The 15,032-nt window shown below is 47.0% G+C and overlaps 2 protein-coding genes across 2 annotated transcripts; one reads left to right on the top strand and one right to left on the bottom strand.

Moving 5' to 3' along the window:
- Positions 1 to 218: 218 nt before the first annotated feature.
- On the bottom strand, positions 219 to 4,888 carry GABARAPL2 (GABA type A receptor associated protein like 2). Its single transcript, XM_063141216.1, has 4 exons — positions 4,767 to 4,888; positions 4,592 to 4,647; positions 2,633 to 2,805; positions 219 to 734 (listed from the first exon to the last, which is right to left on the bottom strand). The coding sequence occupies exons 1-4, from the start codon at positions 4,798 to 4,800 to the stop codon at positions 644 to 646; spliced, it is 354 nt and encodes a 117-aa protein (XP_062997286.1). The 5' UTR covers positions 4,801 to 4,888; the 3' UTR covers positions 219 to 643.
- Positions 4,889 to 4,934: 46 nt separating this feature from the next.
- Positions 4,935 to 10,357, top strand: TMEM231 (transmembrane protein 231). The gene is made up of 7 exons (XM_063141217.1): positions 4,935 to 5,190; positions 5,309 to 5,481; positions 6,142 to 6,270; positions 7,506 to 7,649; positions 8,939 to 9,020; positions 9,104 to 9,209; positions 9,871 to 10,357. The coding sequence occupies exons 1-7, from the start codon at positions 5,055 to 5,057 to the stop codon at positions 10,040 to 10,042; spliced, it is 942 nt and encodes a 313-aa protein (XP_062997287.1). The 5' UTR covers positions 4,935 to 5,054; the 3' UTR covers positions 10,043 to 10,357.
- The last annotated feature ends 4,675 nt before the right edge of the window (positions 10,358 to 15,032 follow it).

Here is a 15,032-nt window from a genome sequence, read left to right as displayed (position 1 = left end):
TGTCCCTGCCACTCCTCACTGGAACCATTCTGCGATGGTGGCTGCTAAGAGGAGTTTGCAGAGATCTTCCTAAATGGTCTAGTGGATTCCTAGACCATTTGTTATGCCCTGCAAATGTGGCTACTTCATAGTTTGCTAGCTTACAAGGAGGGATCCTACGTTTGACCTCAGAATGCAAATCATAATGAAAACTGAAGTAATATGGTAGAACTGAAATGTATTGGTGAGAGGAATTTTAATCGTTGCTTCCTCAAGCAGAATTTATCAAGAGGAACACACTAACCAAAATCAATACATCAGCATCTTTAGACTGTTAGAATAACCTAGAAGCTTCCATTACTACAAAATTGTAATTATTAGTCAAAGATTCATTTCAAAATTCCCCTCTTTTGTAATCCTTCAACTAGCTTGCATCAAATATTTAAATAATGCCATTAAATGTCTCCCAGAGGAAGGCGACTATGGAATTTACAGCTATGAGTACAATGTGCAATGAGGAAATAAAACTCTTATAAATTACCAGGCTAAGGAACAAAAGTCTATCAATATATTAAATCAACCCAGTGACAGATGCCGGATGTGCCTCAGGGTCATGATCGCAAACAAGAGGCTATTTACAAGACACTGTGGGAAGGTGATGCACTCAGATGCCAAAGGTATTTTCTCCACTGTAGGCCACGTACAAGAAGCCATCTTCATCCTTCTCCTTCTCATACAGCTGCCCCATAGTCAAGCTGGAAGATGAAAAACAATGAGGAAGGCATCTAGGTGCTCACAGAGCAACAAAGAGAATTTAACTTGAACAGAAGGAAAAGCAAAATCCTCTCTGACAGATTTCCCACTACACCTGTGCAATTTACAAAACCTAAAGCTTTCACCAAATATGTTGGGTGGATAAAAATGCAAATCAGAAGTCCAATTAAGATCTCCAAAATTTATTATTAAGTAGCTGAGATAATATAAAGACTCAATATAACACATATATCAGTAATTGTGTCAGTTCTTAGGTAGCCAAGGCACCAACATTTGCTGAATTAGAAGGGGGGAAGACACCCCAAAATAGCCCAAGAAGGACTGAGAGTGCTTAGTGGATACAGAGTGCTGATTATTGGGGGATGGAGAATGGACTTGAGTATCCACATTACTATACATGTGTTCTAGGATGCACATAAGTGCCTAATCCTCCACCTTGAGTATCCATGCTGCAACAGTTTGTTGCAGGTCTTCAGTTCCCTTGTTCAGGATGTTAGTTACATAGCCAAAACCGCAACACACAGATGGTGGTATAAGCAAACTGAAGGGATCCCCAAGGTTTGCAGAAGTACAAAAAATCTTATAGAAAATCCCTCGGAGGGGACCCTGACAAACAGCCCAGTAAGAGCTGAGTATGCTCTGGAGGCCACAGAAGGCTGACTGGCAGCAGGGGGTTAATGGACCTGGGCAGGGAACAGAACAATAGAGCAGCTAGGCGCTCTAGAACACACAAGGGCTCCGGCTGCAACCTTTTGTGGCAGGCCCCTTTGGCCTGCAATCCTATAGTCACTCACCTGGGATTCTTTCCCACTGAGCTCAATATAGGATTGTACTGTTAACCTCTTAAAAGGAAATAAATGTCTCTATCAAAAACATTTGCTAAATTGCTTTTGTATGTAAATAACCACCACGAAAAAGCATTTTCAAAGCATGGTGGGTTATATGTGCATTTGAGAGTGGGGGGCTAGGGACTGGGAGATGCCAGTCAGTAAGGAAGCTCAACCACTGTGCTCACCTGGCATACTCCAGCATACTTCTGTGTATACTAGAAGAGATCTGCCATTTGTTCAGCTCTCAACTTATGAATACTGACAGACTTAAAATAGGCGAGGACATTTTCTTTGCACATTAAACCTGAGTGCTAGTAACCAGATAGCTTCCAAACCCTTAGATAATTTTAGCCCCTTCCGTCTATCCTTGGGGTTGCAACTTCCTGACAGTCAGAGCAGTATAACAATGGAACCAATGACCTAGGAAGGTCATGGGCTCTCCCACACTAGAGACCTTCAAGATGCAGCTGGACACCCATCTGCTTTACGCAGGATTCTTGCATTGAGCAGGGGGTTGGACTCGATGGTCTTATAGGCCCCTTCCAACTCTACTATTCTATGAATCTACTCAGTGCTCCTGGCAAGACAGGCAGACATTGGGCTGGGCACTTGCTGAAGAGGCTGTTTTAAATACTCTCCAAATACTTAAAAGGTTGCCACACAGAGGAGGGCCAGGATCTCTTCTCGATCCTCCCAGAGTGCAGGACACGGAATTACGAGCTCAGGTTAAAGGAAGCTAGATTCCAGCTGGACATCAGGAAAAACTTCCTGACTGTTAGAGCAGTACAACAATGGAATCAGTTACCTAGGGAGGTTGTGGGCTCCCACACGAGAGGCATTCAAGAGGCAGCTGGACAACCATCTGCCAGGGTTGCTTTAGAGTGGATTCCTGCATTGAGCAGTGGGTTGGACTTGATAGCCTTGTAGGCCCCTTCTAACTCTGCTATTCTATGATTTTATGAAATAACTGGCTCTCATTTTTTCCAAAAAGAAAGGGGCAACTGTTGTCACATAAGATCATGCATAAATGACGGGACAACAACTCTCACCTGGACTGTGGGACAGTCTTATCTACAAAGAGGAATATCGCCTTCTCTGATGGCAGCTGAATCCTCTTCCTGATGATCCACATGAATTGAGCCACAGTGATGTCTGATGGGACCAGGTACTTTCTCTTGTCAATATCCACAATCTGAGAGCCAGAGACCTTCTCAACTATTACCTACTCCAAGGGGAACAGAAAGAGGAGCCTCATCAGGACCAATCCTAAAACTAGAAGTCCATGCCTCCACTTAGTCCAGCCACAGAAGGGGATGATGGTATGAGCACCCCCCCCCCCCAGTTGTGATTTCAGCAGTTGTGGCACTAAAATGCTAGAGCAAGGGAGGGAGTGGTGAAATGCAATATGGTTCAGCCAAAGGCAACCAATTTGGTGATTGCTGATGAGGCCCAAGAGAACATAGGCAGGAACCAGACAAACGGGCTAGTCAGGGGAAGGCTTCTCAAAACAGATGTTTTCAGGAGGCGCCGGAAGCAGCCTAGTGTTTGTTTATTTATTGCATTTCCATACCGCCCAATAGCTGAAGCTCTCTGGGCAGTTTACAAAATTCAAGTATAAAACAACAGTGCAAAACCATAATATAAAATACAATATAAAAGCACAAGCCAATATAAAAACAGCAGCAAAGCAAAAGTACAAATTTAAAGCAGCAGAGTTAAAATTATTAAAGATTGTTAAAAATACTGTGAGAATAAAAAGGTCTTCACCTGGCATCTAAAAGCATATAATGTAGGTGCCAAGCGAACCTCATTAGGGAACTCATTCCGCAGCCGGGGTGCCACAGCAGAGAAGGCCCTCCTCCTGGTAGCCACCTGCCTCAATTCCTTTGGCAGGGCTCGTGGAGAAGGGCCCCCGAGGATGACCTTAGGGTCCGGGCAGGTACATACGGGAGGAGGCGCTCCTTCAGATAGCCTGGCCCCAAGCCATTTAGGGCTTTAAATGTTAATACCAGCACTTTGAATCGGGTCCAGACCTGGACTGGCAGCCAATGAAGCTGGAAAAGAACTGGCATGATGTGGTCTCGTTGGCCATTCCCTGTTAGTAACCGTGCTGCCCTGTTTTGTACCAGTTGAAGTTTCCGGACTGTTTTCAAAGGCGCATTGCAGTAATCCAAACGAGAGGTTATCAGAGCATGGATAACTGTAGCTAGGCTATCTCCGTCCAGATAAGGGCACAGTTGGTATATCAGCCTAAGCTGATAAAAGGTGCTCTTTGCCACTGAGTTCACCTGTGCCTCAAGTGACAGCTCTGGATCCAAGAGCACCCCCAAACTACCGACATGATCCTTTAGGGGGAGCGCAACCCCCTCCAGAACAGGGTGAACATCACCTGGCTGGACAGGTGAACCACCCACTAACAGTACCTCTGTATTGTATGGACCAAGTGCTAGCGCTGACCTTTGACTCCTAACTTGCCATACCAGACTATTGTACGGATCACTGCTAGGCAGTGCAGACAGAATGCTTTGAATGCTTGGCACATTACTCAAGTGTTAATAATATTTACTATTCCACTGCTCATGATCTGGCGTGGGCTCGAGGCGGTGCAAAGCCCCCTCTCCTTCCTCTCCTGGCAAACGCGTTTCTATTCAAGAGAAGCGCCGGTAGGCGACGCGCATCGCCTTCGGAGCCGCCCGCGGCCAGCACAAGCGGCCTTTCTGCGGCTGCCCGGTTCCTGCAGGGCAGCCGGGACCGAGCTCCCGACTCTCGCTCTGCTGGCCAAGAGGGAGAGGCTCGAGCCGCGGGCGGGCGGGCGTTGACCGCCCCGTCGCCCTTCCCCTCCTGGCCGGACAGGCGCTTCCGGCGAGGACGAAGCCCGGCAAGCGGCGGCAGAGGGCGGCCTTTTCCCGCCCGGCCCCCTGTTCAGCTCAGGTGGCTCGCGAGGAGGCGCTGCCCGGAGCCGGCGTGGCCGCCTTGGCCCGCCTGCCCGCGGGCGGAGCGAGACTCACCGGGACGCGGTCAGGATACTTGGCCCGGATCTTGGCGGACTCCACGCAGCGATGCTCTGCGGAGACACGGGGCGGGTGGGGGGAGGGGGAGAGAGAAGGGTCAGGGTGGGCGCGGAGCCGAGCGGAGCGGAGGGGGACCCCAACCCCCGCCCCGCCCCCCAGGCCCCCTCCTCACCCAGCGCGTGGTCCTCCTTGAACATCCACTTCATGGCGCGGGTCGGGGCGGGCCGGGGGCGGAGGTTCTCTCGGGCCTGTCGCGTCACCGTCACAACAACAACAACAGCGGCGGCGGCGGTACTACGGCACGAGGGGCGGTACTTCCGGCGCACGGTTTCCCAGCAGTCCCGGGACTACCGGAAGCTGGGTCGTGGTCTTGTCGTCATCGCGTCCTCCCCACGCCGATTGGTTCTCAGCGCCCGCCCCGCTCGCGAGCCGCGGCTGTTGCCTTGGTGACGGAAGCGCCATGGCCTGGCTGGAACTGGCGGCCGAGGGCGGCGGGAGGCGGCGGGTCGCGCTGTGCTCGCTGGCGGCGCTGGGCCTCCTGCTGCTGGGCGCGCTCACCTATGTGCCGCCGCTGCTGGTGGCCTACCGGAGCCACGGTGGGTGGGAAGGCGGGGGGCGGGCGGAGAGGGGACCCCGGGGCGCTGCCTCCCCCGCGGCACCGCCAACGCCGCCCCTCCCTCCGTCTCCCTCTCTGTCTCTCTCCTCCCGGTCCAGGCTTCTGGCTGCAGCGGAGCAGCTACGCGGAGCAGCCGAGCGTCCGCTTCCGGCACGAGGCGCTGCTGCTGCTGGGGCTGACGGAGGGCGGCGGCGGAGGCTTCGTGGGTTGGAGCTCCTTCCCGGCCTGCAATCGCCTTCTAGGCGCCCGCCTACGCATCCCGCTCGTCTCGGTAGGCGCCTCTGAGCGCGTGCAGAGTGCACGCCACGCCCCTCCCGTGAACTCCCAGGGCGGCCCACCACCACCACCGCGGCCAGGGCAGCAGGGCCAGCGAGGCCGCGCAGGCGCCGTGCCCGAGTCTTTTCGCAGGGCCCTTGCTGGAGCCACCGCGGAAGGAGACGGTGCCGCCGTCGGTGGCTGCCTGGGCCCTGCTTGGCCCCCGCCTGGGCCCTGCTTGGCCCCCTCCTGTGCTGCGCGCCGACGGCCCGACCTCCGCCGAGTCGCCCTCCTTCCCCCCCCCCCCCCCATGCAGCGGTGTCAGCCTCCGTGCTCCTCGGGGCTCCCGTTCTGCAGCCCCTGAGGCCGTGGAGAGGAGCCTTGTCGTGGCGAAAGTGGCGTCATCCACCAGGACGCGGGGGTGAAGCCCATGAGGCTCCCAGTCCTGCTGCTCTTCATTGGTGCAGTTGGGGCATGGAAGCCCCCGAATCCCTGTACCTGACGAATACGTGGCTGTATTCTGCTCCTGCAAGGCACTATGGGGAGGGTGGGCACCTGTGGCCCTCACTGAATTTGGCCGCTGTAGTAGGGATGGGTATTTACTACTTTTCTGGCTCTGGCTTTCTAGGGTAACTAAGCTATTTGCTTTAATAAAAGTGTCTGTTCTGCCTGTTAGGCTAGAGAGGAAGACACAAATCAAGATGGAATAATGGACCGATTAGATTTTCAACTAGAGGTTCCGCTACAGCCTACAGAGCAAGTAGTGGGAATTCAGCTCATTCTGACCTTTAGCTATCAGTTGCATGTGAGTATCCCAAGCTATTTACATAGCTTATCCTGTTTGTGTAGCTTTTGGCAAATAAAACAAATGCCATTCTGAAGAATCCAGTAAATAGGCGGACAAGTGATCTGAATTGGTCATTCAGCTACAGTGGCTCATGCACAGATGCGGGCTGGTCAGTACTGTTGCCAAAATGTACCCTTCTGCCAGGCTTGTCAGACCTGATTTCTGGGACCCCTTCCTAGAGTTAGAAGACCTAAAGACAGTAGTACACGTGCTGGTAACCTCAAGGCTCGACTTCTGCAATGCACTCTACATGGGGCTAGCTTTGTGCCTAGTCCAGAAACTTCAACTAGTTCAAAATATGGCAGCCAGCTTGGTCACCAGTACACTTAGGGGTGACCATGTTAACACCAATTTTAAAATCACTTCATGGGCTGCCAATCAGTTTCCAGGCGAAGTATAAAGTGTTGGTTATTACCTTTAAAGCCATGCATGATTTGGGCTCAGGTTACCTGCGGGATCGCCTTCTCTTGTACAATGCTCCCCGCACACTCGGGTCCTCTGGGAAGAATTTAATTCAGTCAGCAAAAACTAGGCTGACAACCATTACCCAGAGGACCTTCTCTTTTGCCGCTCCCAGACTGTGGAATGGCCTGCCGAAAGAGATTTGCCAACTTAACAGTCTTTCTGAATTTAAAAAAGCTATAAAGACTGATCTCTTCCAGCAGGCCAACTCTGTCGAATTTTAAGATGTCAGGCTATTATTTTTTAAATAATGTATCCGTTGCATATGTTTTAATTAGTTTTACGTATTTTATAGTATTTTTGAATTTGATGTTGTTCCCTGCCTCGATCCAGAGGGAGAGGTGGGCAAGAATTAAATAAATACGGTATTAGTAGTAGTAGCAGCTGCAGCTGGGGAATATGAGCAGCAGGGTGCTGTTGCGCCCATGTCCTGCTTATGAGCTTCCCAGAGGCATCTGGGTGCCCACTGTGTGAACCTGTAGCCTCTTGTTGCTCTAATCCTGCAAAGCTCATATCAGTTGCGTTGCATTCCACACACCCTGCTCCATTGTAGCTCCTTCTTTTCTACAGCCCTGTTTTGATCATTCATATAGCTCATTGCTCTGCCCAGGCCAGTGAATGCTAAGCTTATGCTATGGATGCTGGTGTTGGTGTCTTGGCAATTTCTCCCATTATTTTTGTGTCCGTTGCTAACTGGTGCTGAAGGTTAATCCACTCCCCTCCCATTTCAGAGAATGTCTACGTTTGTGATGCAGAGCATGGCCTTTCTGCAGTCCTTTTCTCCGGTGCCAGGGACACGGGTCTTTGTGAGTGGAGACCTGAAGCTTCATCAGAGGCAGCCGCTTAGTCACGCGGGGCTGGACAGCAGATATAATGTGAGTGGCATCTCTCCCTGTTGTCATTTGCGTTGCCCTCGGGAATGTCCTTTCTTTTACAGCTGATGTGGCTGGAATGGTAGACTGCATTCAAAATGAAATCTTAAGTTATTAGGAATCTTTTCCTTTTTTAAAGATTAAGAAATGGCAAAAGGGTTGTCGTGGTGCTTGCTATGGACCTTGAGTCTGTGGGATCATTGGGGTTTAAAGTTGCTATTCCCATTACATGTGGTAAATGAATTTGGAAGTGCTTGGTGAAATGAATATCCAACAAGTTATAAGACAAAGGAAACGCTATTTCACACAGCACACAATTCACCTGCAAAATACTGTGAGACAAGGATAATAATGATCATGATCTTACAGAGTGTTAAGGAGATATCAGCAATTATATCATTGGTTGTCATTTGGAGGCAGTAAGTATTAACACAAACTGTGTGGCCAAGACCTGGAATAGGCTGGGTGGCAGCAAATCGATTAAAGCAAAATTGCCAGTCCATCCCTGTATCAATCCAACCCACTACCATTTTGTGCTAGCTGCTCCCAGTGTTAGAATATTTACATTTTGCTATGTAGTTTCTGTCCATGAGACAGGTATCTTTTAGAAACATGACATTAAATGTCTCGAGGTACTCTTTAAAATGTAGATCTCCCTTTCCCCCCCCTCTTGTAGCTATATCAGTCTCCCAGCTAATCTGTGAGTGGGATATATTTGTTACCACTGCAACAGTTCCATTGGGCTCCCCTCTTATATAGAAAATAGTTTCTAAGTAACATTATGCAGGTCTCTCAAAGAGAGTTATGTTGGTATTTCACAATGTATGTGTGTGTATACTGAAGGAAGGGGAAATACTTTATTTATTTATTTATTTATTTATTTATGTATTTATTACATTTTTATACCGCCCAATAGCCGAAGCTCCCTGGGTGGTTCACAAAAATTAAAACCATAATAAAACAACCAACAGTTGAAAAACACAATATTACATATTTTAACTGCTACTGATTTTTATGAACATTGCCGAAGTATATTATATTTTGTTAATCAACACTTTTCGGATTCAGAACACTTGCAAAGTGGTTTGGGGTGTATGCGACACAGTTTTACTTGGCTGTACACTGGCTGTCACCTTGTATGGGAGGAACGTGTGCTTCCAAGTTTGAAGCACCTGGAAACCCAGAGCCACCAGCGGGGTATGAAACCTCTGCTCCGTGTCACTGTCTTTGCTTCCTGAGCCTATGTGTCAACTGTTCTTGTTCCCTAATGCAAAATCATCTCGCTGTGACAGGTGTCTGTGATCAATGGCACAAGCCCTTTTGCCCAGGACTATGATCTCATTCACATTGTTGCAGCCTATCAGGAGAGAAACGGTAAGTGTAGCTGTACGTAGATCAGCTAACGATGGGTTAGCTATGGCCAAGTGCCCTCAAGGTCTCTGCTGTTTTCTTTGCAGTCACAACCATTTTGTCTGGCCCCAGCCCCATCTGGGTGGTTGGGAGAGTACCCAGTGAGCCGTTTGTGATCCAGGCCATCATCCGCTACCCAGTGGAACTGATTGTATATCCTTTGGCCTCTAGATGGCTCTCGTCTGTCCCATTTGGTCTGTCTCTGACATGACAGCCACAGGAGCCATTTTGAATTGGGCTTGGTAAACATGGCAGTTGGTGGGTAGTGTTCTGTGACCTCAAGTAGGTGGAGGTGGCTGAGGTGGACCAAAATACCAGCTTTACTGATGAAAGATTCTGTGTACTCAAGGGGATGAAACGCTAGACCAGGAGTAGGCTGCCTGGTGTTTTGGGCTACAGCTCCCATAATCCTTGACTGGGGCTTTATGGGAATTGTAGTCCAAACTAGCTGTAGGGCACCAGGCTGCCTACCCTTCTCTAGACCAGTGAAAGAGCTCATTTCATGTCCATGTTCATTTCTGTCTGGGTAAGGGCGCTTCCCCTGGGTTGCCTGTGTTTCTTGAATGTCTTCAACCACCTTTTGTTCTGGATATGTTTCCAGTCTATTAATCCATCCATCCAAAGTTTCTTGTACTAGCCAAAGTCCATGACAAATACATCAGAAGAAAGCATCCATACATATATACAGTAATACAAATACCTCAAAAATACCCAGAAGTTGAAATTTACTATCACTCCACTTATCTTTGAGGTGAGTATTCTTGAATTTGTGTGAAAACACTTTAAATTCCGAATATTCCTTGACTCTTGCTACATATCAACCAGGCTTCTGGGAGATGATTAAGTTTGCCTGGATTCAGTATGTTGGCATCCTCCTGATCTTCCTTTGGATTTTTGAAAGAATCAAAAACTTCCTTTTCCGGAATCAACTGATAACGACAGTTCCAGTATCACTGCTGTTGTCCTATAAAGAGCATCAGTCCTGAACATTCTCCTAAAAAAACTTAAACTGCTCACAGGATAAAGACATTTCCCTCGCTCCCAACCTTGTCTTGTAACTGGAAGATGGGGGTGGCACCAGTGCATTTCGGATCATGTGCTATGATTGCTTCTTGCAAGAGTTGAACAAATTGTATTTCCAGTCAAGGGTTTCAGTCTGTGCTGTCTGAGCAGCAGGGTCCTGGGGGCAGGGAGTATTTTGCTGTTTCAGTCACAATCCGCACTTCGTGGCTGTAGCCGCTTCAGCTGGTAAAAGACAAGGTTTATGTATAAAGTTTTTAAAATAAATTTTACTGATTGTGTTTGAGTCTGTGGGGTAAAGTCAACACACTTAAGATGAACCTTATAGCTCAAATTCTTTATGTCATGTATGGGATTCATTTACTTATACCTGGCAAATATTTTCAACAACTTAATGCTTTTTTTTGTAAATTCTTCTGGGGTTCTTCCCCACCTTGAATATTTTTGAAACGGCTGCAGCTTCCAATTAAAGAAGTTGGGTTTGATTTTCCAGACCTAGCTTTGTACCATCGGGCTCACCTATTGGCTTGTACTAAGTTTTGGTCTTCCTCTGCTCCCTCAGAACTGCCACCATGGTCAGTTCTGAAAGCCTTATGGTTAGAACCTCTTCTCAAATGGATAGCACTCAGTTCTCATATTGGAATAAATAAATTTAAAAAAAACCCTTACAATTTTGGCTGCTAGAGAGACTTGGCATATAATACCATGTCAATTATAATTTGATCCAGTTTCTCATGCAAAATTGACTATATGGGGAAACCCAGATTTAAGAATTGGAAGGAAAGCATTTCTGTGTAGGACTTGGATGGATAAGATGATTTTTTAAATTTGAATCAAGTAAAATCAACATAGAGCAGAAACATTAAAACACTACAATATAAAAGCAATCATCAGAAATAAAACAAATAGGAATAATGGAAAAGCAGTGTGCAGTGCTCTCAAAGCCAGGGCCAATCAAAAGGTCTTTACCAGGTGCTAAAATAACATCAAGGCAGATTTTGCCCAGAGAGTGAATTTTTTTTGCCAACCAAAAATATCTGCAGGCATCAGTTATACAAAGATACAGACAGGAAATGCAGCCCAAACTGCCATCCAGTAGGAAAAATTGCAAATGCAACAGTAGCAGCGTACCTTTTATCAGGACTAAAGTGTAACCAAATAATAGTGAGCAAACACTCGAGTGCCCCAAAACTCATTAGTAACATTTATTTATTTTAAAATTTTGTAAGCTGCCTTTTGGAGCAAACCTTACCAAGGTGGCATACAACAAAATTGTAAAAGGCGAGAGTCAATGAAACAACCTTTACAATATATTTTAATTTAACAAACCAAATACCACCATATAAACCGATAAAGCCCGAACTCAATGATAGAGAAAGGTCCACAACTAAGTTGGAACTCCGCATCTCCCCCAGCCTAAGTGCTTGTTTGACACGTGGGCACATAAGTGGGACCGCCAATGTCAATCTCAGGCAGCAGGTGGGCAGTTTGGTGAACAACCAGGACCCAAATTATTAGGGCAGGGGTGCAGGACCTCAGGCCCAGGGCCAAATCCAGCCGTTGTGTCCCAAAATCACTACCCCAGCCTGACCACCAGTCGTTCAGTAGTTGAAACTTTTAAAATGGAATTTGACCCTTGGGCTGAGAGAGGTTTAGAGCTTTAAGGGCCAGACCAACACTTTAAGTTAGGCCCTGAAGTGCAGTGGTGTCCCACCCTTTCCTGGATATGTGGGTGGGCGGGCTTCTGCATGCAGAGCAGGGCTCTGCCACTGGGCTAAGCCATGCACCCCGGCGTTTGGAGCAGTGGTCCAAAGAGAGCAGAGATGTGCAATTGTCCTTTTTTATTTTATTTATTCATTAATACATTGCTATCCCCCTTTCCCCACTCCTTCAAGGAACCCAAAGAAGCTCACAGTCTTCCTCGTGCTGATTTGATCTTCAAAACAAGCTGTGAGATAGAGGTGGCCAAGAGTCAGTGACAGGCCCAAAGTCACCCAGTCTCATGGCCCAGTGGGGACTAGAACCTGGATCTCCCAAGGCCCAGTCCAATAGACCCAGAGCAACAGTCAGCTGAAGCAGAAGTGGAGTATGCTGAGGGGAGGAAAGCCAATGAAGAGGAAACTCCCTGGAAAAGAGTGACAGGAGCAGAAGAGCTAGAAGGCATTCTGCACCGGTGGAACCATTAGAGTTAAGCAACCACTTTCAGCTACTGGAGAATGAGACTGAAGGACAGTTTGCAGAGGAAGAAGTACAGGAGACACTGTGCAACAGTGACCAAGAGGCAGAAGGTAGGTCAACCAAGAAGAAGAGAAGAGTAGTTGTGGGAGACTCTTTGCTGCATGGGATTGAAACCCAAGTATGTCGTGAAGACCCATGGACTCGCCAGGTGTGCTGTCTTCCTGGAGCACAGATTAGAGATGTGACTGAAGGATTACTGAAGCTCATGAAGCCCACGGACACATACCCCTTTCTTCTCATCCATGTGGGAACAAATGATGTTGCCAAGCAGAGCTGCGAAGAAATCATTTCAGACTTTGAAGCTCTGGGAAGGAAACTGAAGAACTTTGGGGCCCAGGTAGTTTTCTCATCCATCTTCCTAGTTCTTGGAAGAGGATTAGAAAGGGAAAGAAAAATACTTCGGATGAACGACTGGCTACGAAGGTGATGCCGACGTGAGAGTTTTGGATTCTGGGACCACGGGCTACGCTACTTGAAAGATGGACTGGTGGCAAGGGATGGGTTGCACCTCACAAGGGCTGGAAAGAATGTGTTCGGCCACAGCATGAAGAACTTGATCAGGAGGGCTTTAAATTTAATCTTACGGGGGCGGGAGACGTAAACTTCGAGGCAACAATGGATGAAGGCCCATGCACCACAGTACAGAGAACAGCTCCAATAGTGCCCCAAAATAGTGTCCGCGACAATGTAGGAACAAAGCCAGACTATAAAACACATGGTCTTCGATGTCTATATACTAATGGCCAGAGTATGGGAAACAAACAGAACGAACTTGAACTTTTATTACATGAAGGCAAATACGACTTGATAGGTATAACTGAAACTTGGTGGGATGACTCCCATGACTGGAATATAGCAATTGAAGGATATAACTTGTTCAAAAAGAACAGAAGAAATAGAAAGGGAGGCGGAGTTGCAGTATATGTTAAAAATACCTATCCCTGCACAGAAATACAGGCGGATCAGACTGGGAGCCCCATCGAGAGCATCTGGATTAAAATAAATGGGACAAGGAATAAAAAGAACATGAGAATCGGAGTCTACTACCGACCACCCAATCAAGGAGAAGATGAGGATGAAACTTGAGAAACAAATTGCCAGTGTTTCCAGGAAGCGTGATGTAGTAGTGATGGGGGACTTCAATTACCCTGATATCTGTTGGGAGACAAATACTGCCAAAAGCGGCCCTTCCAAGAAATTCCTGACATGTGTGGGTGATAATTTTCTCCTACAGAAAATGGAGGAAGGAACTAGAGGATTGGCAATCCTTGACTTGATATTGACCAATAGGGATGACTTAGTGGATAAAGTGGCAGTTACGGGAACTCTGGAGGAAAGTGACCATGTCATACTTGAATTCTTGATTATAAAGGAGACAAAAGCTGAGTGTAGCCATACACGTACTCTGGATTTTAGGAAAGCTGATTTTAATAAACTCAGAACTATGATAAGTAAGGTCCCATGGCAAGGGAGCCTAATGAGAAAAGGAGTGCAGGATGGGTGGGAGTATTTAAAAAAGGAAATTTTAAGGGCACAGTTACAACCAATTCCAACAAGGAGAAAAGATAGAAGGCAACAGAGGAAACCAATGTGGCTCCATAAAAAACTTAGAGACGACCAGAAAACAAAAAAGGATACATATAGGAAGTGGAAGGAAGGCCAGGCTACAAAAGAAGAGTACAGACAGGTGGCACAGAAGTGCTGACGTGGCGTCAGGAAGGCTAAAGCTGAGAATGAGCTGAGATTAGCGAGGGATGCTAAAAGCAATAAAAAGGTTTTCTTCAGATATGTGAGTAGTATTTTTATTTATTTATTTATTTATTACATTTCTATACCGCCCAATAGCTGGAACTCTCTGGGCGGTTCACAAAAATTAAAAACATTCAAAGTATAAAACAACAGTATAGAACCATAATATAAAATACAATATAAAAGCTCAACCAGATAAAAACAGCAGCAATGCAAAATTACAAATTTAAAACACCAAGTTAAAATTTATTTATAGACTGTTAAAACGCTGGGAGAATAAAAAGGTCTTCACCTGGCGTCTAAAAGCATATAATGTAGGTGCCAAGCGAACCTCCTTAGGGAGCTCATTCCACAGCCAGGGTGCCACAGCAGAGAAGGCCCTCCTCCTGGTAGTAAAAGAAAGAGGAAAGAAATGGTGGTTCAACTGCTTAATGAGGATGGCAAATTGACAACAGATGACAAAGAAAAGGCTGAAGTGCTCAATTCCTACTTTGCCTCAGTCTTCTCCCAAAAATGGGTCTATGACCCCCCTGGAAAAAGTGAAGCAGAAGTTGGGGCAGGATTGCAGTTTGATATTGATAAACGAACGGTCAAAGAACACCTAATTTCCTTGAATGAGTTCAAATCTCCAGGGCCCAATGAACTGCATCCCAGAGTAATGAAGGAGCTAGCGGAAGAACTCTCATAACCTTTGTCTATTATCTTTGCAAAATCATGGAAGACGGGTGAGGTGCCGGACGACTGGAGGAGGGCTAACGTTGTCCCTATCTTCAAAAAGGGCAAAAAGCAGGAACCTGAGAACTACAGACCAGTCAGTCTGACATCCATCCCTGGGAAAATTCTGGAGCACATTATAAAGAAGTCAATTTGTAAACACCTTGAAATCAATGCAGTGATTACTAGAAGCCAACATGGATTTGTCAGGGACAAATCCTGTCAGACTAATTTGATCTCAGTTTTTGATCGGGT

The sequence above is a fragment of the Elgaria multicarinata genome, chromosome 14 (assembly GCF_023053635.1).
Source record: "Elgaria multicarinata webbii isolate HBS135686 ecotype San Diego chromosome 14, rElgMul1.1.pri, whole genome shotgun sequence".
NCBI lineage: Eukaryota > Metazoa > Chordata > Lepidosauria > Squamata > Anguidae > Elgaria > Elgaria multicarinata.
The sequence above is the reverse complement of the archived record's forward strand: the minus strand, read 5'-3'. Positions and strand labels throughout refer to the sequence as shown.

Excerpts from the sequence above, each read along its gene's own strand:
- GABARAPL2 (XM_063141216.1), bottom strand. The coding sequence starts at position 4,800 with ATGAAGTGGATGTTCAAGGAGGACCACGCGCTGG. Across the intron at positions 4,648-4,766 it reads CAAGGAGGACCACGCGCTGG|AGCATCGCTGCGTGGAGTCC; the intron begins GTGAGGAGGGGG and ends GTGTCTCCGCAG. Across the intron at positions 735-2,632 it reads AAGACTGTCCCACAGTCCAG|CTTGACTATGGGGCAGCTGT; the intron begins GTGAGAGTTGTT and ends TTCATCTTCCAG.
- TMEM231 (XM_063141217.1), top strand. The coding sequence starts at position 5,055 with ATGGCCTGGCTGGAACTGGCGGCCGAGGGCGGCGGGAGGCGGCGGGTC. Across the intron at positions 5,191-5,308 it reads GGTGGCCTACCGGAGCCACG|GCTTCTGGCTGCAGCGGAGC; the intron begins GTGGGTGGGAAG and ends CTCCCGGTCCAG. Across the intron at positions 9,210-9,870 it reads TACCCAGTGGAACTGATTGT|ATATCAACCAGGCTTCTGGG; the intron begins ATATCCTTTGGC and ends GACTCTTGCTAC.